General features: G+C 39.2%; 1 protein-coding gene across 2 annotated transcripts in view; it reads left to right on the forward strand.

The window, feature by feature from the left end:
* GOLPH3 (golgi phosphoprotein 3) overlaps window positions 1-16,827 on the forward strand; it is a 28,337-nt gene extending 11,510 nt beyond the window's left edge. For both annotated transcript variants that reach the window (XM_030968387.1, XM_030968388.1), the window contains exons 2-4: window positions 7,589-7,720; window positions 11,445-11,559; window positions 14,987-16,827. In XM_030968387.1, the coding sequence (XP_030824247.1) occupies window positions 7,589-7,720; window positions 11,445-11,559; window positions 14,987-15,411 (672 nt within the window). In that variant the 3' untranslated portion in view covers window positions 15,412-16,827. The remainder of the gene's footprint in view (window positions 1-7,588; window positions 7,721-11,444; window positions 11,560-14,986) is intronic.
* The last annotated feature ends 6,901 nt before the right edge of the window (window positions 16,828-23,728 follow it).

Here is a 23,728-nt window from a genome sequence, read left to right on the forward strand (position 1 = left end):
TTATGGAGCGATGACATTCCTAAATAGATTACTGACTTTTAACAGCTTTTCATAGCTAAAGAATATGTAAACTTATTGCTGTTTTATTACCCAGTAACTCAGTTACTGACTTTGATTTGCCTGAGATTTCTTTTTGCATTTGTGTTATCGCAAAGAAGAGGTTTGCTTACCTGCAGCAGTGTCAGACCATTTATCTTTCTGCAATCAGCAGTTCCAGTCAGCAGTTTCACCTTCAGCTCAAAGGGATAGGAACAGAATCATGTACAGGTGTTAGAAGACAATGCTCCATACTGTTCTTTGTCCTCTCCTAGTGCCGTCAGATGGTATCTCCTTTTAATTCAAGAGGACGTAGTGTTTCTGTTAGAGAAGAATGCTGGTGGTAGATGCATTTGGAATGCTTAAAATGAGGCTTTTGGGTCACCAGAATGAATTGAAACTCTATGATAAAACATTATTTACCATAATAAACTGAGTACTGTTGTTATCCTTTCTCTATATGTTCTGCTTATATTTTGTACTTTGCCCATTTGGATTTTGGAGTAGCTCTAAGATGTGTTGTAGAAGTTCTTCAGGAGATGTAACTGCTTTTGAAAATTCAAAGTAGTATTAGTAGTTGTTGAGAGACTACTTAAGGGAAACAGTTAATTAAGATGGTTGTTGTCTTTTTTGAGACTATGATAGCCCAATGGCTTTCACTCCACTTGTACTTTTCATTAAAAATCCAAATACTTTTAGACAGTGTTTGTTTCATAAGCAATCATAGCTGTGAAGCAGATTAAAGTTGTAAAGTTGCTTGTGACCAGTTCTTACATTGGAGATAGGATGTAGGGGGAAGAAAGCAGACATCTCTGATGTGAAAATTGTTGCAGACCAAAGTTCCTAATAACCCTTCACCTGCTGCAGAGCACCTGGATGGTGTATGCTGTTAATCCTTTCCCTTCTTTTCTCCCCAGCTCTCTTTCTGTCATAACAAATCTACTACTTGAGGAAGGAACTTGTTGACTAAAAAAGTGACAATTCTGTCACAATTGTGATTAAGTCCATTATGAAATACAACTTGCCACAGTCTCTCTTTCAAGATAAATTTTCTTTGCTTTTCTTTTGCAGTAGGTTTCAAGTGGGTGACAGATGATGATTTTATTATTATTATGTTCTATCTGTGCCTTGTGTTGGTTAATAATAGTCTAGTAGGTGCCTCTGAAAGAACTTGCTGTTTCTTCAGAGAATCAGAAAGGGATGCTATTGCTGCCTTGTCAGATTTAAATAATATAACTTCCAGTTTATGATCATCAGGGTAGTCATTGCTGAAGTATGAAATGGGGGGCTGCTTTTTGTCTTTTCTGAGCATATTTTGGTCATGAGTGCCTTCAGCACAGGTATCCCAATAATATACAATTGTTTTTCCTCTGTTTTTGTCCCCAAGACTAAGTTCTAGTTGAAACTATTCAGGTTATAAAAACTATTCAGGGTTTGAATGCAGTTTATCTATTGAAGTGTGGGTTGTCACGGAATGGCGTGCTGTTACGTTTTGCTGTCTGTCCCAACCACATTCTTTACCTTTTCCACTCTGTCTCTGAAGTTTGCTCACATGCATGGTGAATCAGGTGAGGAAAATGTCAATTAGCTCTCAGAAAGACCACTTGCTTATCCGGCTGACTACACAAATGCTGTTGTGGGTTCAGATGAGAGAACAGCAATGTACTTCCATGGAGTGAAGAAATGCTTTGTCTTCAACAGCAGTTCAGGCTTTCTACTGCTTCCTTGGTTTAGTCCTCAAATGGCTAAAAATGAAGATATGGGGAAGGACGTACCTTCTCCAGTTACATGCAAGGTTTTGTGCAAGGCTAAAATGAGATGTGGTGACATTGATTTGAAAGGTCACTAAAACTGAAATGAATCTCTCCAAGGTAAAAAGTAGTGATTCATAAGTGTTGCTTGTACTGGGAAAGTAATTGAACTCTGGGGTATCATTTTGTCCTGTTTCTTTTCCTATTTTCCTGCTGTTTTTCCCCTGGTGTTTCTCCCTGCCACTCTTGGTACCTCTAAGAGAAGAAATTTGAGTATACATACATACATATGCTAGATGTAAGTAGACTCTTTGCTAATTGTGGTATTCAAAATGAAAAGCAACTCATATAAAATTTATACCAGCAGATGACTCAATTTACCTTTTCCAGTCCTACAAGTGATCTGAACTGACTTTGAAAAGTTTTTTTTCCAAGTTCCATGTTCACTTTAGTTAGTCCATCTCAGGCTTAGATTTCTTGACAACTGTTTCCTCGTATGCTCATCTGAACAGTAGAACTAAACATTGTGGTTTTATCTGTCCCCAAACTATATATTTATTGTTCTGGCATGTGCATTTGGCAAGGGCCCCTAATTGGACCTGCAGGTAATTGTTCTCAGTAGCTTCCCCTGATGCCAGCAAGCATGGGGAATTTTCCAGTGTGTTTGTCATCTGTGATTTGTGAGAACATAAAAATAGTTTGCTGCACACTGGAAAGAACAGATAGCAAGGAAGAAACACCTGTTTGGGAAAGCTCAACACTTGTTTGTATATAAACAAACCTGTAGTTTTGTGTCTCAGAGCTTTTATGTTGCTACCCCCAACAGTGTTTGAGTGCCATCTATGCAGAAGAAAGGAAAGTAACAGCAAACTCCAGCAAGTTTGGGAACTCTGGTTTTTATTTTTTATCATCTAGGTAGAGTTTTTTGCAATTTTTTTTTTGACTGAAATACTATTCTAATAGAGAACAGAGTACCTGTAAATTCCGAATTTACTGTTTACTAATGTGAAAGCTTTCTTTAATCTGGATTGCGCCTCCTAGCTGAGAAACCCAGAATCTGAGGATTTGATGTCTTCTGACAAGACTGTAAGGTGTATTACCTCAGAGCTGGGACTCCCAAACTCCTCAGGAGTTGTAGTTGTTCACTTCTGCTTTCTGTTGTTTGGCCAGCTTCCCTTCTGATTGAGCTGCCATGGCTGGAAAGAGTTTAATCAATATTTTATTTGTTTTGTCTATACATGAAGTTTCAGAAATTGCATTATTTACCAAATTTCAAAGTCTTTTTGTTTGTGTCTTTCGTAATAGAAAAATTTAGAGTTTCCTGAGAACAGAAATTCAAGGGTTTGGGTAGCTGTAGTGATGTTTCTCCTTTAGAAGGTTCCCTTTGATTGATTGGTTTATTTTGGTTGTTTATTATAGATGTTTTAGTTCTGTGTTTTCGTAGAGGGTGCTAGGTGAAGGTCTAAGGAGTACTATTGAGTTTGAGTTTAAAATGAAAAGGCTTTTAGTAAGAGAAGTATAGACTGGGTGGTATTATGTGCATTATCCCAGAGAAACTTCTGTTGTGGTTCCTCATAAATGTAAATTGAGTCTGAGTCAGGGCCAAAACTTCGACCTAACACTGACCTGTGATAATAAATATGAGGCTGTGTGGATCTGAGGATGGGCCTGAGGGACCTGTTAAGTTAAAATAAAGAAATACTTTATTTTTTTGCAGAGTAGGCGTTAGTAACCCGCAATTTACCTTCACATACTGTTACATGACTTTATGATGCTTTTTTAAAAGCCGCTGATTTCCAATTGCAATGGCTCTGTGATCTGCAAAGTAATCTGCAATAGCTTGAGACTCTTTGGATTAGAATGCATTGGCAGCTGCAGTCTGTGTTCTGTAAACAGCTGCCCTTAACCACATGAGTTAAACACATCATATTTATTTATATTACCATGTGTGTACTTTGAAGCCTCAGAGTTGTAATTCTGCAAGCATTTTGCTTTCCTTCTCTTGAATCTGAGGTATTTTCATGGATTTTTTACTGTGCCCTGCTCCTTTCTTGTCTGTGCCAGGTATGGTAGAACTGCTGTTCATCTATTCCAAAGAAGTGGAGAAAGAATATATATTTCTGTAGTGGGAAGAGATTTTTAACAACTCTGATAAATAAAACAAAGCATTCTTAATTAAAAGATTACCCAGTCCTTTCTGAGTCTTTTGTTCTATGTTTTATTAAGAAAGTTTTATTTTTTTAACTGTGTAATCCATTAGGGAGTACTTCTACATAAACGTGAGATGACATCTACAGCTCAATTGGATTTTTTGCACTGTTACTGCTTCAAATTGCACTTAGGAAACAGAAAATAGTGATGTTGATTCGGTGGGGTCTTTCTGTTTGGTTTTTGTTTTTTAGTTATTTGTTGTTTGTTTGTTTCAAATAGAGTTAGTGTGACAGTAGCCTGGAAGCTGTGAGAGTCGTTGATCTGTGAAGGTTGGCTGTTTTGTGCTTAAGTGAAATGATTTTGAAGTTTTGTGCAAGTCTTAAAGCAGCCTTAATGGTGTAGAAATCACTAACATGGCACCAAGTATCTTGAGACCCATCTGATCATTTTTTGTCTTCTCACTCTGATTTTTTTACATACTTACGAAATGATAGTGGTCCGTGGGTGCAGTGCCCTGTTGGATCACAGATAAGGTGTTAGCAATCTTCTTTAAAGAAAAGAAAAATTACAAACAACCTTATGAATTTTAAAATCTCTTGGGTAACAATGTCTCTAAAGAGACTAAGTAGAAGCAGGAAGTGGAAAGTCAGGTAGTTTTGGGAACTGGCCTCTGTTATACAATGGACTGTTTAATAGTTGGCAGTTTCAAGTGATTAATGAATAACTAAAGAGGAATACCTGTGTGAGCTAGAAATGGGTAGAAGTCAAGTGAATAGGAGAAAGTGAATAAATGCCACAGGAGTTGGTGGGAAAGAAATGGCCTAATGAACACGGATTTTAAATAACTTATTCTTAAAGTGGAAAGAGGATCTTGGTCTCAGCTCTGTGCTTTGCCATATCTGGGTGGAAAGTCAAACTTTCAAAGTTAATATGGAAACAAGTATTTGGTGTAAACTTTATTCTAATTTCCCTTTTTGCTTGTTTAGCAAAACTAGTTTTTAGCTGAAAGTTTCTAGGTCAGGTCTGACGAAAAATGCTTTTGTGCTATGTTTGTGTAAATAAACATGACAGTTGTAAACAGTTTTTTGATCTTTGAGTCATTGTAGATTTAAAATTTTGTCTTGCAAGCTATTCATAGCTTAAAGTGCTATTCTAGTGTGATTGCTGTCAGATAAAAATAATCTCCTGCTTTGTAAGTCTTACCCCCTGCTGCTTAGCAACTTTAATGAAATAAGTATTAGAGTTAGAGAGTTTATAAAGCTGTAAGACTTGCAGGAAGAGGGATGAAATAAAAATACTTGGTATTGTATTGGTGAGAAAACCTGCACTGTTTAGGAGCATTAAATAGTAGAATGAGTTGCATTTCTGCATAGTGGTGTTTGATCTTCAGTCAAGTGTTTTGAGACTGCTAGGAATTGGAATAAATGAACAGTTTTAAAAACCATGTCCCTGTCTTGTTTTGTGTGCTGTAATGAGCACACAAAATTGTCATTGGGGGAATTGTCATTCTGATCCCACCCTCTCCCTGAGAATGTAACCTGTCCACATCCTGATCCATGTGTGGTTTACAGATTGGTTGTTGTCTGTCAAACTTCATTATTGTTCTTGTTTTTTAAAGAAGTTTTAAAGTTTTTTTGAAACTTCTGCCTTCCTATTAAAGCAATTGAGTGGAAAACCAGAAAAGAAATTGGCTACTGACTCCTAACCTGTGCGCTAGCTTGGTTTATCATCTTTTAGCCCTTGTTTCCTTACAAATAGTGCATTATTCTATTTTGCCATTCCACCTTCTCATAAATTATTAATCTCCACCCCTTTGTTTCTCTTTTGAGCATCTTTTCTAGTTATGCTATATACCAGTTAAAGCAGGTGTCAAGAGGGTGTTTGGAATATCAAAGATAAGTGTTTCCCATTCATTTTGAGTTACTCCAGGAAGATTGAGTTAATTTAAAGGATGATTTAGTTAGACTATTTTGCCTGTGAGTTTGTGCTGTAGATTTTTAGTTTGCTTATGTATTGTCTGACTTCAGAAATTATTATGTAAAGAGACTGACTGGAAATAGAATGTAGGAGTCATATCTCTTCCCACTCAAGCAAATACTGCACTTTATCATATGTGTTATGTGGCAAAAAATGTCTGGTGCCAACCAAAATCTTAATTACGGAATGGCATTATAGAAGTAGCTGATATCTGCAAAGTATCAGCTCTAGAGTAGAAGGCTGATTAGATAGCTTCTCAAATGCCTTTCCAAACTCATATTTATGGTGTTTTAAATAAATATATGGGACCTATTTCAGGAATTACCTTAGAGATTCGGGGCTTTTGTAGACTTTTCATAAGTATTGGTCATCTATATAATACAGCTCTTGAAAATAGCTGAGTGCAAAATTGAAACAAGTATTCTCACATTCATGGAAGGCTGTAATTTATGTCATTAGTTAGGGACTGGTTTGTAAATTTAGTGGACTTAAAATATATCTCCCTTGTATCTTTATATGTTGGCAGCTTTCATCTGCAAAAATAAGAAAGTTGGCTTGCTCTTATTTTAAGCTAGTCTTGGTTCTTGGTTATGGCAATTTTATGAAAAGCAGAACATTCTTCTGCTTTTCCCCCACCTTGTCTTGTGTACAGCATCTTTCTATAAAGTATCCCAAAGCTGGTATTTCCAGAGGTGCTTCACTAGAGGACTTTGGAAATATCTTTATGAATCATATCAAACATTTCTCAGAACATTTCTCAATGATTTTACTTTTATCTTAGATACTCAAATATTAAAAAATATGCAAGAACATTGTTGGCTATTCCATATAAAATAATTATTTTTGTAAAATTTTTTTGGTCATAATTGTTGAACAATGGAGTACAAAAATCAATAGTTGTTTCTAGGTACTGATGAGTAAATGTATTGGGTCAAGTGGTCTGTTCTGCCATTTCAGCAGACAGCTGTCGATGCAGAAGCATAGAGAAATCACAGTAGGTGAGGTGTGCTTAGTGGAATAAATGTGGTTTGCAGTTTGTATAAGAACTATGCTTCAAGCTGTAAAAGCACATATTTTCAAGGGATTTAAATGACAAAGTAGTAGCTGTTATAAATATTTATTTGAAAGCTTTTTTCTTTTAGTTTACTATGTTCAAGCCAAAATAATTTGTTCTGTAATTTGTGTTGATTACCATGTTTGTGTTTTCCAGTATACTCCATAGTTAAAACTTAATATCCACTTTTAGTTTATTATTGCTTTCTGAGTGCCACATTGTTTATGCATGTAAAATCACATTAATGTTTCTTGGTCAATCATAAAGCCATGTGATGTCAGTAAGGCCAAATGCCTGATGTCTTAAAAATATCTTAAGTTTATTTTTACTATGTATAAAACTACACTTTATACCTCACAGTTCTTGGTCTTGCCCTCTTTCATTCTGTATAATTTTCCTGAGGATTCCCAGTTCTTCATAAGGCAGAGACTGAGTGTCAAAACTAACAGAGGATGAGACTGTTTCTCTTTCATGTTTTCACGGCGGGAATGATAGTGACTAGCGATGCTACTTCAAAAGTGTGAAAGCAAGAGAACTGCTTAGAGAACACAGCAAGGCCCTTTTTCTGTTCTCTTTCAGGTGGAGATGGAGATATCTTAATGTCTTTCTTTCTTCACAGGGTTACACATCGTTCTGGAATGATTGCATCTCCTCAGGATTGCGTGGCTGTATGTTAATTGAATTGGCATTGCGGGGGCGGCTCCAGCTGGAGGCCTGTGGAATGAGGCGCAAAAGTCTGCTAACAAGAAAGGTAAGCGCAGGAAAATGGTCACATTCACTTGTCAGGCTCCAGCAATACGGGAGCTATAAATTACAACTGGTTCTAAGAAAAAGCCTGGGTTTTTTTTTCCTTTATGTGATGATGATGATTCTGAGTAATGACCTAAGGCAGATGTGCAAAGTTAAAAGTTGTTTCGGTGGTGAGATGAAATGCCTTGGAACATCTCTGGTACCTGTTCTGTGCCCGTGTTTGTTCCCTGGATGTGTCACTGGTGCTATTGCTGACCAGCCGTTGCCAGTGGCTCTGGCTGGGGCATGGTGGCAGCAGTTACTGCCAGCCACAATCTGCCAAAGGAACTGGATTTTGCAATGCCGGTGGGATGTGGGCTCAGGCTGAAAGGAACAGATAACTGCCAGACAACTGATGTGTCCTGCAAGCCACCAGTTTACTTCTGGTGTGCACAACACTGCAGTTTGTGCTTGCATTGCATGGGAAGGAAACCATAATTGTTCTTGGGACCCCTGAGAACATACAACTGTCTAGTTCAAGCATGAGGCTGGTGTGTTTAACTGGTTGTGCTCTCTGACCTTCAAGATGGCCACATCTCTACGGTCCTTTATAGAATTGGGCTGAAGATTTGAGGCCTTTATTTTTTACTTTTACCACTGAATTTTCCCTTGGTACAAAATGTGCAAAGTCATGCTCTTGGAAGAATTTTTTCTTCATCAGCATTAGAGGACACTTGTAAAATAAGCCTATTGAAAACCTGGTTGAATGTTATCTGTCCTCCACAAATAAATTCTCTTATGGCACATTTCTCTGTCAATATTATCTTTTCTAAATTTTAAGGCAAGCTTGTGAATTCCCTAACCTCCTCCCAGCTCCCTTGACTTCAGAAAAATCAAACCTCTGTTCTGACAAACAGTCCCTACTTCTTTTAGCCTCGTTTAAGCATATTCAGCATTGATTAGTTCGCACATTTTTTTTTCCTCCAGAGCTTTTGGCTTCTTAGGCATTCAGTAATCTTCTTAGGCATTCAGTCAGGAGTTATTTTCATTCTGTGAAAACCTTGTCAGTTCTATCTACTTGAAATATTAACTGTGAGGTTGCTGGGCTTTTTAAGAAAATGGAAAAATAACCTGTATGTATATTCACTAAAGAACACAAGCAAAATTATTGGTCTGAGTTGTGATTGGTTTTTGTTTGGTTGTGGTTGCGTGTTTTTTGTTAAATTTTATCGTGTGGTTTGTTTGAAGTGATCTAACATCTACGCAATTTAGAGGTTTTCTTATTCGGCTGTTGTAAAGTATTTGAGATACTTCTCAGTTTTCAGGCAGGAGGGTTCTATAAAAATAGGCATTCATTTAAAATTTAGATGAAGGTTGTTTTCTGCTTAAGTACTTCCCTGCAAATAAAATCCCTAAACACACCACCTCCATCAATTTAGAAATCAGTCTTGTGAATGACTTGTGTTATTTTGCACCTTATTTGAAGTTTTCCATTAACACTAAATTTCAGTTTTGTTTCTGTGTTGGCCAGATTTAAGTCTCTACTTTGTCAAGTGTCCTCCTTGTTCTGCTTCTGCAGGCTTTGCTCCCCATGCCCTTAGCTTTGGCTGGGAAAGAAATACTGTGCCTAATAAGTGGAAAGAGCTGTCTAATAATACATCCAAGGTTGTAATTCAGGGGTGAAATAATTTACTTTGATCAGTTTAGTTTTTACTGGAACCACTCTCTTGATCTTGTCATCAGATGGGGCACAAGTGATAAGGTGAGGAGAAAGAGGGTAAACTGGAGTTTTTCGGGCAGTAGCACAGATGTATAACCAGCTAAGTGTGACTTTAATAATATAATTAACTTGAAAGAATGATAGCTACAATGATTTTCACTTAAAGCCTTAAATCAGGTTGATCTCTGCTGATAATATTTTGTACTTCAGAATGGATCAAGATGCATTAAATCTATGATTGAATGCCATAGAGAGTCAAATGAGACTGAGAAAAGAGTGGACAAGGACTTGATGGACCTTAGTAAGACTTTGTAAGTGGATATGATGTGTTACACATGGCAACATCCTTGTAAATTTGGCTTAAGAGTGTGTAATTGTCACACCATTTTGGAGTTCTGTCTACTGGCATCAATATTAGAAACAAATAAATTAGTTTTGAGGTTTGCAAATGGTTATTGAGAATAGAAGATGGTACTCTACATTGCCTTACAGGCTCAGAGAGCAAACCAAATCAATAGAGTTATTAGAATCAAAAGGAATCCCAAAAAATTCTTGGCAGATTTTCTTCGGTATTTTATTGCTAACAATTCTGAGCAATTCATGCAAGAGTGAATTTTTGTATTAAAACTAGAAAATGAAGTTTACTTAAAAATCTGTGCTTAGTCTTTTAGCTTTGCTTAATTAAAGAGCTGCATTGTGAAAAATGCAAATTAAATATTCTTTATAATTGAAATTTCCTTAGTTGATAAGTACCAGGCAAATCTAATACCTGATTCATCACTGAAAAATTGGAATAAAGAGTATTTTTTTACAATCAGGCTAAGTACCAGCATCTCTGAAGAAACAGGATGTTCCCTGAACTATGGAACAGTATGACATTTCCAGAACACCTTTCTGACTACCCTAAAGTGTTAAGAAAAATAAGAGCTTTCGTTTCCTGCTTTTCATATGTGTGTGTGTATATATATGGAATTGTGTTGATGTATTCATTTTTCTTTCAATCACCTGGTACCTTTTCCCTGATACTTGTAAAGTGCTAGTGTAAACTGTTTAAATTGCCAGATATAATAGTAACAACAACAATATTAACAACTATTATTATTATTAACAACTGTAGTAATTCTTCTATAAATAAAGAAGGATTTTATTTAAACATACTGACTTGAGCTAGTTTAATCTGTAAGTTTTCATTTGGTGCTCTTGATTTTGTCTCCTGAAAAAAAATGTATTTGTGCATGGTTTCTGTAGCTACTTATAGGGGTAAACAGCAGTTACATTTTTTAATTTTGTTATGTTCCTCTGAATCAGTTTTTTTGTTGTGCTTTCCTGAGTGAAGAACTCAAATAATTTTAGAGGTTATTAAATAAGAGACTTATATTGTATTGCATTTATTGTTGCATGTGAAGGGGTTTATTAGTGCATGTGTATTTTCCTTAGTAAATGTGGTTTAACTGTAATTAAATGAAACTCTATTAGTTGGCAGTGTGTTCTTCAGAGCTGCAAAACCTGAAGATGTCATGAACCTATTTTTATCTGTTCGTATATTGAAGAAAACTAGTTTTTGTACCTTTTTTTTGGTTGTTATTTTCATGCAACCTTATTGTTTAACTCAGTAGTTTGAATAAATTGACGTGAAGCAGTAAAATGGACTGTATTCAGTAACTAATTTAGTGCAGTGTACTTTGTTCTTGGGAGGTAGCAATGAACCTGGCTAGATAAGTGAGTTATTTTCCTTCAAAATACAGCTTTAAGTTTGTTATTAATACTATAATTTTAGCCCATTAAGGTTAATTTAAGTTACAGATTAACCTCAGACTTAAGGTATTTTGAATTAAAGCACATACAGCTATTTTTTTTTTAGTAATGAAAATTTGCCTTTTTCAATGTTGCATATTCTTAAGAGAGAGTTTGTTATTTTTTTAAAAAAATTATTTTGGTTTTCCTAACTGGTAGGTTTTTTATTGACGGGTATGTTTGTCATATATGAATGATGTCAAAATACTGACTCTGTTTTATTCATTCTTAGGTGATTTGCAAGTCAGATGCTCCTACAGGGGATGTTCTGCTTGATGAAGCTCTGAAACACATAAAAGAGACCCAGCCTCCTGAAACAGTACAAAATTGGATTGAACTGCTTAGTGGTAAGCCTTGCACATAAGGCATTTGCTTTTTTTACCCAAATAAAGCTAATTATCTGGCATCACTAGAGATTATATTGCAAGGTTTTTTGAGAGAAAATATGCAAAAAAGTTAATTAGTCTGTCCTCTAGGGTAGTCTCTTGTTGATTGTAGCCTTTAATCAAATATGAGTAACTGTTGCTTTTGACTTAACTTGGTACAGAAAGGATCTGTATGGAAGTGTCAGAGGACATCTCAACTCAGTGGAAGAGGTGCCTTCTGCTGACTCTGAAGTAAATCAGGACTGCACCCTGGAGATGTAACTGCCTTTCTCTGTGTTTGGAGATGATGGTTGGTGGAAGTTCAGAGCCTGAGTGTGGGCACTGAGTATTCAGATCTTTCAATAAAGAAAGGAGGTGAAGAGCTCATAGCTCGCACATAAAACTTGAGGGTGATTTGGCCATTAATCATAAAGAAAAAATAAAGTGTTAGGAGTTTTATTTTTTCATTAACTGAAGAAATGTAATAAATATTTTTAAATGTTAGATACTTCTTGTTGATCAAAACAAAGTCTTCAAGATGAGTACTTTGCACACAGCTTTCTGTGTAAAGCTAGTAAATAGTTGAGAAAGAATGAAATGTCAGTGATCATAGAATTTTGAATAGGTTTGTTTGGAAGGGACTTTTACAGGCCATCTAGTTCGGGCCCTCTGCAGTCAGCCAGTACACCTTCCACTAGACCATCCAACTGGACATTGGATGCTTCCAAGGACAAGGCACCCACCACCTCTCTGGGCAATCCATTCCGGTGTCTGATTGTAAAAAACTTCTTCCTTGTATCTAATCTCAGCCAACTCTCCTTCACTTTGAAACCATTACTCATGTCCCAGGCTCTGCTAAAATGTCTGACCCCATCTTTCTTGCAGTCCCCCTTTAAGCTGAGAAAGGCTGCAGCTCGATTTCCTTAGAGCCTTATCCTCTCCAGGCTGAGCTGCAGACAGAATTGATCAGTAGCCTTCGTCTGTTTTCACAAAGCACATAGATGCAGCTTCCTTGGAGTAGATCAGAGCTGTACTTCATTTGTGCAAACAGCGCAGGAAAAAACCCTGCACTGTTGACCCTCATTGTCAACAATGTGGCTGTGAGGTTGGGAGTAATGAGATTTGGAAGTTGCCTGTGTAAAATCTGCTACTTTTTAAAACCGATAAGCTGCAGAAATGAGCAAAATCTCTTTGCCTTTCTCTGCTTTGCCTTTCTCTGTTTTCTTTGTTCTTCTCATTCATTCTGCACCACCCTAAACAGTCTTCCTTGCACACCATTCATTCTCAGATCCTTGCCATCCCCCCTCTCCTGCTCCTTGGCTGTCAGGCAGGGGGGAGACTGGACTATATGTCAGGAGGGGCATGGCTGCTGTGGAGCCGTGCAGTTCAGTTCTCACTCAGCTCCCCTTCCCTCTTACAGCTGGGAAAAAAAAATTATTTTTCTTGTCCCAAATACATAATTTGTGCTGACATTTCACCTCCTTTCCCAGTGCAATGCGCATCAAGTTAGGACTGGCTCAAAAAAGGTCAGCTAATGAATGAACTAGTGTTGTAGGTTTTCTTTGAGTTAAGCTAAGGCTTTCCTGACCCTGCTGAGCTTTGGCTCTGTGAAGATAGTTATCATCAGTGCTGTGGCTAAGGCTTGAATCAATAATTTTTACTAACATATGTTTATTAATTACTAATTCTTGGATGGCATTAGTGTTCTTCGGTTCCCATGGTTTAGAGATCTGTCCTTCTGAAGAAAAATATTTCAGTGGGTCTGGGTGGGGATTTTTATTTTTATTGGTTGGTTGTTTTTGCTTTATTTTGATTTATTTAAAATAAATTCATAAACTCTGTTAGAATTTTGCCTTGGGGACCAGGTCGATCCTGGAAAAAAATCTACTCTGTCAATGGTTATCAGTGATGCAGAGTGCTGCTTGGAGTTACAGTACATGTGAGTTCAAAGCCATCAAGTAAATAAATGTGGACATGTAAGGTGATGTTTGCCAGGCTGATGTTTATAAGGTAGCCTCTAAAGAAAGCAAAGGTAGGGAATATAGACGTTTGAACCAAAATGTCAGGTTTCCTTCAGATGTAGCAAACATCTCTCTCCGTTTCTACAAAGTGTCTCTGTAATTGAAGAGCTTGGTCACAAGGTGTCACCGCAGCACTGACTTTCAGCCGCATGGCAACTGCACAAAAATCTAGGAAGTAACCTTTGCCCTGTGAAAGGTAGTAAGGAAACCACTTTTTTGTGTTTGTGTGATAGTTTCATTTATGATCAAACTGGGGAATCACATTCAGTGATGTGTAGTTGGACTTGTGTAGTTCAGGCCTGGCTGGGTTTTCTGCCTTTCACTCTGCAGTTGGAGTCACCTGATTTGTTTGCTTATCTTGGCTGTTACTTGGATACAGTGTGTGACACCCTCCACCACAGTGGGAGAAACCTCAAAGTCACCTGTAGCTTACTGTTGTTGTTGTTATTATTTTATGCTAACCAATAAATTTTTTAAAGTTTGGTACAGAAGTTCTCATATCATTTATGAAAAATCTCCATCTATGTAAGAAATACTTAAAGCTGTTCCTTTTCTTGCCCCTTAAAATGCGTAGTCTTTGACATCAGGAGGGGATTATGATAAATTCTTAAGTAAGCCGGAATTAAAATTTTTAGCCTGTTAAATAAGCTCTTAAGCAAAGGCAGAATTCGCAGTGATAAACAGTTTTAGTTGGAGCTGTTGATGCTGATTTTGTCCTCTGTCAATTTCCTCTATGCATACAGTCACACACTCTGAGGGCCCAGTTCTGCTGCTGTAACAGAAGGCATTAGAAATAATTTGTATAGAAGCATTAAAGACTCTGTCTAATATGTGGTTCATGTGAGCACACCTGTGCCACACACATTCTCACAGTGCATGGTCACTGTTTCATATGGTGGAGGCGGGAAGGGGGAGAGGAGTGGAAACCTGCAGAAATAAAGAAATCCACTGGGTAACTGTGCATTAACTTGTCTCTGTGGCAGAAGAAAAGCAGTAACACTTCTCCTGGTCTCTGACATGGTAAAAGACTGTAGAAAGGTGCTTAATTGTACTTTATTTTTATTGTTACTTAAATAAATTCTGCACAACTGATTGTTTTTTTTATTTAACAATACAAGGTTTCTGTTTATTTTTCATATCTGTAATCAAGACGTGGCTTAGTATTGTTTCATCCAAACTGTCAGTGTACCCCAGAGCTGCTCCAAGGAGGTCTCCTGGTCTCTGCCTCGATGTCAAGGATCGGAGAAATGCTGACAGGAGCACAGTGTCTTGTAGTCTGCTATATGATTTTGACAGCTCATTCTGCACCACAGAGGGCGAAAAAAAATCACTGCAGCAGTGCAGCTTAAACTTTGTCTGACTGTTGTGTGGTTTTCTTGCTGTTTTAGGTGAAACATGGAACCCACTGAAGCTGCACTACCAACTACGAAATGTCCGTGAGCGATTAGCTAAAAATCTAGTGGAAAAAGGTGTACTGACAACAGAGAAACAGAACTTCCTTCTTTTTGACATGACCACACACCCTCTCACCAACAACAACATCAAACAGCGCCTCATCAAGAAGGTTCAGGAGGCAGTTCTTGACAAGTGGGTGAACGACCCCCACCGCATGGACAAGCGCTTGCTGGCGCTCGTGTACTTAGCCCACGCCTCAGACGTCCTGGAGAACGCTTTTGCCCCCCTCCTGGATGAGCAGTATGATTTAGCCACAAAGAGAGTGCGGCAGCTCCTGGATTTAGACCCTGAGGTTGAATGTATGAAAACCAACACGAATGAGGTTCTGTGGGCTGTTGTAGCAGCTTTCACGAAGTAACTGCATTCAGACTGAAGCGTTCTCTCTTCTTTCATGTAAACCAGTTTTTTTCTCTTTTATTGACTATTCATGTCTTCTGTAATTTGTACCTTCTCACATGATGAATCGGCTTTTGTTTAATGGGAATTATAAGTGGTGTATTCCCTCATTCTCTATCTGTATACAGGATTCTGCTGGTACAAGAGACTTTCCTGTTTAAAACAACAGAAGAAGGGTGAACTGCCATATTGGCATTCCATTTCCTATTCAGTTTGAGTTACCTTAAATACTTTGTTTAATTTTTCACCTCATTGTTGAAGTGGTTTGTCACCAAAGCTCCATGTTGAAATGTCTGTCAGGACATTTTATACACAGATATTTTCAATTACATATAACAAAATTACTTAAAAAGCAGAAATGCCATTAAGCAGCTTTGTCAATAGTTCCTGTAAAATGCCCCATAAATTTTAATTTTCATTAATGCAGGTCTCTTGTGTACTTATATTTTCATTAGAATGATAGCTGAGTCATAAGGCTAGTATAGAAAGGTCCAATTGTTTCATAAACCAGTTTTGCGAGGGGATACATTCCATTATATTGTGTATATATAGTTCAAATTGTATATTAACAACTGCCCCATCTTAGTATTTTGCAAGATCTACTTACTTGTACACCTGGTGCCCCTTATTTGTTGTCAGCCATTGCCATCTGATGCAAAGAAAGGCCTCCTGCAGAGGTCCTGTGTGTGAAAGCTGTTTGTTTCCAGAGTCTCTGGAGTTTGTCATCCAGGTATTCTCAGTCTATGCATTGCCGTTGAAAATTAGTGAATGGAAAGAGACTGCTTTCTATCATTGGTACTTTTTTCTTTCCCTCCACTTCTGTATGGAAAAGACTCATGACCAGTACAATTCTTAAATGCAGTTTTTGGTTTTGTACACAAATTAATGTTTGTCTCATAAACCTTGAACTATTTTACACTTCAAAAACAAAAAGTCAGTCCTAGCAGGTGTTGCATGTAAATGGTTAGCAAGTAATGGCAGCAGTTCAGAGAATTCAGATTTCTGTAATGGGATGCTCTGCTATATTTTAATTTTTATATATACAATTATGCTGATTAGCACACTATTGTAAAAAAACCCAAAACCTATATAAAACCCTGGCTTTTTAAAATTTATTGCCTCTTTGCCGCTGCTTGTTATTTCCCATTGATTTCACAGTGTAAATATTATGCATTGAAAAAATTAAGCATTGATTTCTATACTTTTTTCATCATACCAATGCAGATTTATAGTGGGGCTTACAGGTGTTTAGAAACCTTTTGGTTAATATTCAGAACAAGAATACTAGATGGTGTATAACTGTAGAGTTGAAATTTAAGAGATCCCTTAATCTGTATACTAGCTTTTTACCTACCGTAAATAAACTATGATCTTGAAAGTGCCTGAAACAGAGTAAGCATGTCACTTATACTTTTTTGTTGCTAATTAGAAAGGTTTTATTGCCTAACTGAAAGCTTTAGTTTATATCCTTCTTATTAGAAAGGGAGAATTTATATTAAGGAGTTCAAACTGACTTAATCAGTGGTGTTGCTCAGATCTGCAGGATTCATTGCTGGCAGTGGGGATAGTGCAACTGTGCCTGCCCTATATAGACCTTTCAGTCTTGAGCACAGCTCTACAGCCTCATCTGTGACTGGACTTCCAATTTTGCACTTCATTTTCAATCACTGAGATGCTTAAGTAGTTGACTTTAAAATGCAACTTAAATTCATCGTACCTCTAGAACCTTTTTTAAGAAAGGTTTTTAAAAATACAGTCCTTGACATTTAATGGCACACTGTTCTTTCAGTTCTTAATGCTATTTCTTTAGACAAATGAAATTAAAAATATATTGTAAAGTATTTCAAATTCTGGTTTACAAATAAAAAGACAAACAGTGTTCTCTCACTTGTAAGATGCTGTGTTGAAAACTTTGAGTGGCTTGGGCATGAACTTGGGACATCGTCTTTTAAACATTTCAAGCTGTGATTGCTTTTAAGTGGAAGGAAAATAAAAATTGCTGTGTTGCTCTTATATTTGACAGCTTATGGAATACTTTCTGTATACTTGGTAGTAGATGCAGCTCACAGCTTTCATTGTCTCTCTCATGTGATCTGTTTTCTCATTTTCTCTTGCTCTTTGAGAGGAGGAGAAAGTAATTCGGCAGAAAGGTCAGAAAAATGGTGGAGTGTGCAGGAGCAAGTTATGTGCAGAAAACTTTTTAAATGGTTTTGAAAATCTAAGCTACTTGAAGCATGCTTCAGACTGAAAGTATCCTTCACAGTCCTTTTTCTGGCCTCTCTTCATCCTGTGAGTATTCCATTTTCCTGCTAGTTTCATGTTTGTTTGTGGGGGATATTGGAGTTTTATCACCCTTATGGTCTTCATGGTTTAGAAGTAATCTATGGTTTAGAATCCTTTTTTAATTCCCCCTTGAAAGATTATTTGGGGTTTTGTGGTTTTTGGTTTGGTTTTTTTCCACACAGAGGATAACTGCACACAGTATTTATCAGCTTTATTTTGCTTAGATAGGACCTCTGACCGTGATAGGGAGAGTCTGTGCTGGACATGTCAAAGAAATTGGATGTAAGTGAGGAAGGGTTTGGGAAGAACAACAGTGTCTTTTGCTGGACCACCTGGTGTAAACCTGGATGTGCAGGGGAAATAGATGAGCTTTTGGAGTCCCGAGTCCTAAAATTGTGCTTCCAAAGGCCCAAAACCTCCAGGAAGGTAAGTTTGGCAGGTTAACAGGAACTGATTTGGCTGACATTGTTGCCTTTGTTGCTATTTCAGGTTTTAAAAAATGGTTAAATATGGGAGACTGTGTTGATGAGATTCAGGTACCCTTCTTCCTGTGGGCTGCTACTGTAGCTCATAGAGACCTGCCTGGTTTCCAGACAGTTCTGTCTACTCCAAACCCTTGGCTCTCAGTGGCTGCTTCAAGTGAAGACTCTTATCCAAAGCCTGAGCTTGAACACGTGCCTCGAGGAACAGCATGTATTATTCAGGGACACATCCTTTTAAAACAAACTTTCAAGTCAAAACCAGGATGTTGAAAGTTAAATCACTAAGCAGTGTATAGACACACGCACGCACACACACACACATTTTCACAGTCCTTGAGATTGACATTGTCCTCTCTTGTGTTTCTAGAGGTGGCATTACAGTGCTGTTACATGGACTGGTAGTGAAACGTGTGTACCATAAATTATGCTTTTGAGGCAAAATTTGCATAAGTGGCGGTAAAAGGCTGCTGACTGTGTGCTCATGTGTTCATGCCCATTTCTCCTACAAGGTGAAGATATGTATTAACTGATGTGTTCTCTGTGAACTGGACTGAATCTGTACTGTAACAAAATAAAGCACTCTTTCATGCTATCAGCTGCAGGTGGTTACTGCGTATCACATGCATGCAATACATAAAGGATATATTTTTTTTTCATTTGCTCAATAATTTCCAGTTTTTCCTCAGGCTGCATTATTCACCAGTTTGAGAAACAACTTTTTTTAAAGGTTTTCATCAAAGCGTTAGCTCTCCTTCAGCTGGGCTCTAGGCAGTTCAGGCAGCCAAATTCTGTTATGTCCCAGTTATCCCTATTGTCCACCTTTTTCTGTGGAGGGGGGGTTCCAGCTTCAGAGAAATATGAATTTTTTTATAAAGTAATTTATTTTTGAAAAGAATTTTGGAAAAAGTAAGTTTACTCTGTGGAAATGCTTAATGCCTTTAACAGTTTAGTTACTTAGGAAATGAGATGCTGTCAGGTGCTTTGTAAGTATTAAAGTGAGATCTCAGGTGTGTGTATGGGGTGACTGCCTTGGGGCAGTGGTTGGGGAAGAAGCCTGGTCAAAGCTGCTGTCCATGTTAATCTCTGAATAAGATCTGGAGTTTCCTCACAGTGGGTCTTGCTTTCTCCTGCCCACAGAGCAGCAGCAGGAAGCCTGTGGAAAGCTGATGGTAAGAAATGTCTTCTGACCCTGAAGAAAGCTGCTGTGGAAACACAGGAAAACCTGGGTCCCAGGACAGCAGACAAAACTAGGGAAAGCAATGCTGATAAATAGTAGCCTTCGGCTTTCCCCCTAACCTCCACCTTTCTGTACTTCGAGATAATCTGCTGTTTCAACTTTTTTTTCCCCTGACTCTGGGCTCTGGTTTTTGTTTCTTGTCTTCTTGCTTGGTGACTTCAGCAACAGTGTGGCCAGAAGGACCAGGGCAGTGATTGTCCCCCTGTAATCAGCACTGGAGTTCTGTGTCCAGTTCTGGGCCCTGTAATCGGTGGGGATATTTGAAGTGCTGGAGCGTGTCTAGAGGAGGGGAACACAGTTGGGGAAGCATCTGGGACATAAATTCTCTGAGGAGCAGCTGAGGGAGCTGGGGATGTTTATCCTGGAGAAAAGGAGGCTCAAGGGGGACCTTGTCACTCTCTGCAACTCCCTGAAAGGAGAGTGTAGCCAGGTGGGCCTCAGGCTCTTCTCCCAGGGAAAAAGTGACAGGACAAGGGTAAATAGCCTCAAGTTGTGCCACAGGAGGTTCAAGTTGGACATCGGGAAGAATTTTTTCACTGAAAGGGTGGTTAAGCACTGGAATGGGCTGCCCGGGGAGGTGGTGGAGTCACCATTCCTGGAAGTTTTCAAGAAACAGCTGGATGTGGCACTTAGTCCTGTGTTTTAGGTTCATAGTGAGTCACAAGCTCATTGGCGTGCATTAGTTATGTACCAGAGCCTTAGGCAGAGGCCTGTCAGTTAGGGCATATAGCTGTTAACTATAGTATCATGGGATCAAAGCCCATCTGTCTAGTAAATTGGAAGGTCCTAGCTTAATTAAAGCACCTGAGTTGATTCCCCATCAAAGCCTCAAGGAGCCTCCTTCAGCAAATGGGTTTGTCAAAAGTAGCTGCCTTGATAGCTGAACTGAAGCAGCTGGTGGCCTGCTACAACTCATAACACCTGGTTTGTTGAGTACAACCTGGTGCTAATTTACCTTGAAACTTCTCTTTGCCAGCTTCTAAAGCAAGTTATAGTCCATGCAACATGGAGAACTTGCAGCTGGGGGTGATGATTTTACTAGTTCTCTAATATAAGTAGATTTTGTGAGCCAGTGCTTCAAGGACTTGCTATCTCTCACTCAAGCTTTTCCTACAGTGAGACTATTCTATACAACAGTAATTTTCTCTTTTGGGCTCTCTGCTTTGTTAAAAGAGTTGAGTTTGTGCTGCGGGTCAAAGAAGCAGCTCTGTTTGGGTATTTATTTTCCCAAAGGTGTAGACACACATTATTTACCAGGTTTCTTTATGTGTATATTATGTGATTAAAAGGGATGAGTGGGAGAAGAAAAAGGTATAATTACTCTAACAGTGTGATGGAATGAGCCATTTCTGTGGCACAATGTACTAAAATGTTTTGGTCTTTCATTAATTTTCTTGATTACCAATTCATCGTTCAGTTAATTCTCATCTAGTGCACCTGATTTCTGCTCAAAAGGGTTTGCCATCATGTAATGCACTAATCCTTAAAGATTTGTGTTCTGCTGCCCCTTTCTTTTTTACATTTATTCAAATCTTGGCTTTTTGTCCCTTTGACATGGGATTGATCTTGAAGGTAGATGTTAAAGAAGACTTTGGTGGTTGTGAAGTGCAATGACAGGCAGTTTATAAGCTTTCTTCACTACTGCCAGGGCATCTTTATAGGTCCTTCTTTGTTTTCTGACTGTTCAAATGAAACCAAGTCATGTCTCAACCAGTTTTTGAAATCCTGCTTTGACTCCTTAAATTTCTCAGGACTTCAGACACTTCGGAAAAATACAATTTAAGTCATGAATAGGTTTTGCAGTGCTAAACAGAACAATTTCTACACACTTAAAAATCTCAAACCTTGTGTTTTCAGAGAACTTGTGGAAGAAATTTATCAAAGCCAGATGATTTTTCCAAGCAGGAATCTTATGGTAACCCACTCAGCAGTGTCAGTAAGCCAAGTCCTTGGCAGAGAAGTCACACTGTTGCCTGAACAAAAACTGGTCCAAAGGAGCTTCCTGTCCTGGAAAGATTTGGGATTCCTCTGGTCATTACCCTTCCTCGTGTTCCTAAGATCTTGCATGGATACATGCTTCATTTCTCTTCACTCCCAGTGCATTTGGTATTGGCTGTGGGTCAGAGGCTGGGAACACTCTCTCAGGTGATGTGGGAGCTGGTCTCCATCCCGGCAGGCCATGAGCTTCACATCCATGGCAGACCTGAGCGTCCTCCCCTGGCACCTGCTCCTGGAACGGTCCCACTCCATGTGCCAGGGGAGACCTCTGTGGCAGGCATTTATCCCTGGAGCGTAGCAGAGGAGGTGGGAGAGCTGGGCAGTGAGAGTCTGGCTGTGCCCACCAGTGAACGTGCTGCAGATGTGTCTCGGGCTGCGCCTGTGCCTGTGTGGGAGGGAGCAGCAGCTGCTCACCAAGGTCCCACTCAGCCCGGAAAGCGCCGCGCCACACGGGCGAGCGGCTCTGCTTGAAACAAGGGAGTGCACGTGACCTTCCTCAAGCTGGAATACGTACAAATAAAACAGGCCTGAAATAAAATGCAATTATAAACACATAATAACAGCTGGGGTCTGTTTGTTGGATATGTTGCAAACAGGAAACGGAGCTAAATTCGCTGCATTATTAGATGCCTTGCTGCAAGGATGTTGCCTGATGTTAGGCTCTAGCTATGGAGAGCTTCCTTCTGAGATCCAGCTGAAGATTTGCACACATTTTAATATACCCAAATCTGAGATGCTCATCAAAAAACATCAGAATGTACAAGCAGTACTGATATGCAAAGAAATTTGCACACGGCATTTATAGACATTTGAACCACCTCCTAGCATTATCTTTTAAGAGGAGACAAAGTTGTCTTTTGATTGTACTGAAGTATCCTTCTTTTTAAATTTTAAGTTTTTTCTTCTTGGACAGGACTTTCTGCCAAGATCACATATGGCTGACAGTCAGCACAAGGGTTAAGGATTTGTGAGCCACACACAGCAGATATGTCTGGCACGTTTTCAATTTCTCTGCACAGCAATAGAGAGAAGCAGCAGCCTTAATTGAAGTATGTCCTCTGAAGGTAATTGCTTCAGAGATAACTCGAGGTACAAGCAGTTTGGTGACTATGCTCCTCCTAGTGTGTCTTGCAGGCTCTGTTCATCAGCAGCACAGAAAGGAGTTCAAAAACCCTGTGGGGTTGCAGTAATGAATGAGGTTTAGTTCTGCTTGGTCCTCAGCTCTTCGCTTATACAGTCAAATGAGTCCCAGCTCTCCCACGTCAATGTCTCTGAGCTGCCCAGGGCTCTGCAGATTTGCCACTTGCCTGTTTCAGATCTGCAGCCAACTGTCAAGGCTGCCGTGGGAGCTGCTCTGCTCCCAGGGTCTTCCTCTCTCCAAGACTAGGAGCCTCATGTCCCTGGGCTTCCTTCTCTGAGCCCTGGGGATCTGTCAGGTTCACAAGACAGCACCACGTGTGGTGTTCCCAGATGAGGCAGCCCATAGTGAGCACTGTGAGTCTGAAAGTGAGAGAGACAACCAAGTGGCATGAGAGATGAGGAAACACTGATGTGTGCTCTCCTCTGCCTGCCCCAGAGCTCAGGGTGGGCCCCAAGAGCTTGGGATGGAGGTAGGCAGCCAGCATCAGGGACTGCTCAGGGAGGTTGGATGTACAGATCCATACAGCTGGATGGGATTCACCCCAAGGAGCTGACAGTGATGGACAGATTCCGCTGGGAATAACCAGAGTGACTCAGAGAAGGCCTTGGGGACTGGGCCAGTGTTGTGCCTGTCTTTGAGGTGGAGCGCAAGATATGGTCAGCCTTGTCTGGAATCCTGTGGAGTGCAGGAAATGCAGCCTCTTAAGGCCACTCCAAAAATGTAATAGAGCAGAAAGACACTAGGGAATGGTCCAAGATTCATTAAATCCAACTTGCCCTGACTGACAAAATTACCTTTTGTGATGAAATGCCTCCTGTGGGGACTGGGGGGCGACTATCAATGGATGTTTGGCTGCAGAGAGTCTTTCAACACCATCTCATCATTTTTGGGAAAGAAGTTGTGGAAGAGCTTATCAACGTTAGCAATACCATGTGAGGTGTGGCTTGGGGTCCCCTGGTTCAGAAAGAAAGTTGAGGAAATAAGGTCCAGCAAGAGGCAGTCAGGATGATCCAGAGCCTGGGGCTCGTAGTTACAAGAAGAGGTAGAAAGAGCTGGGATATTTTAATCTAGGGAAGAGAAGGACTAGGGGTACACAGTACTTGGTAGGGGAGTTACAAAACTAGCAGGCATCAACTCT

The sequence above is a fragment of the Camarhynchus parvulus genome, chromosome Z (assembly GCF_901933205.1).
Source record: "Camarhynchus parvulus chromosome Z, STF_HiC, whole genome shotgun sequence".
Lineage (NCBI taxonomy): Eukaryota > Metazoa > Chordata > Aves > Passeriformes > Thraupidae > Camarhynchus > Camarhynchus parvulus.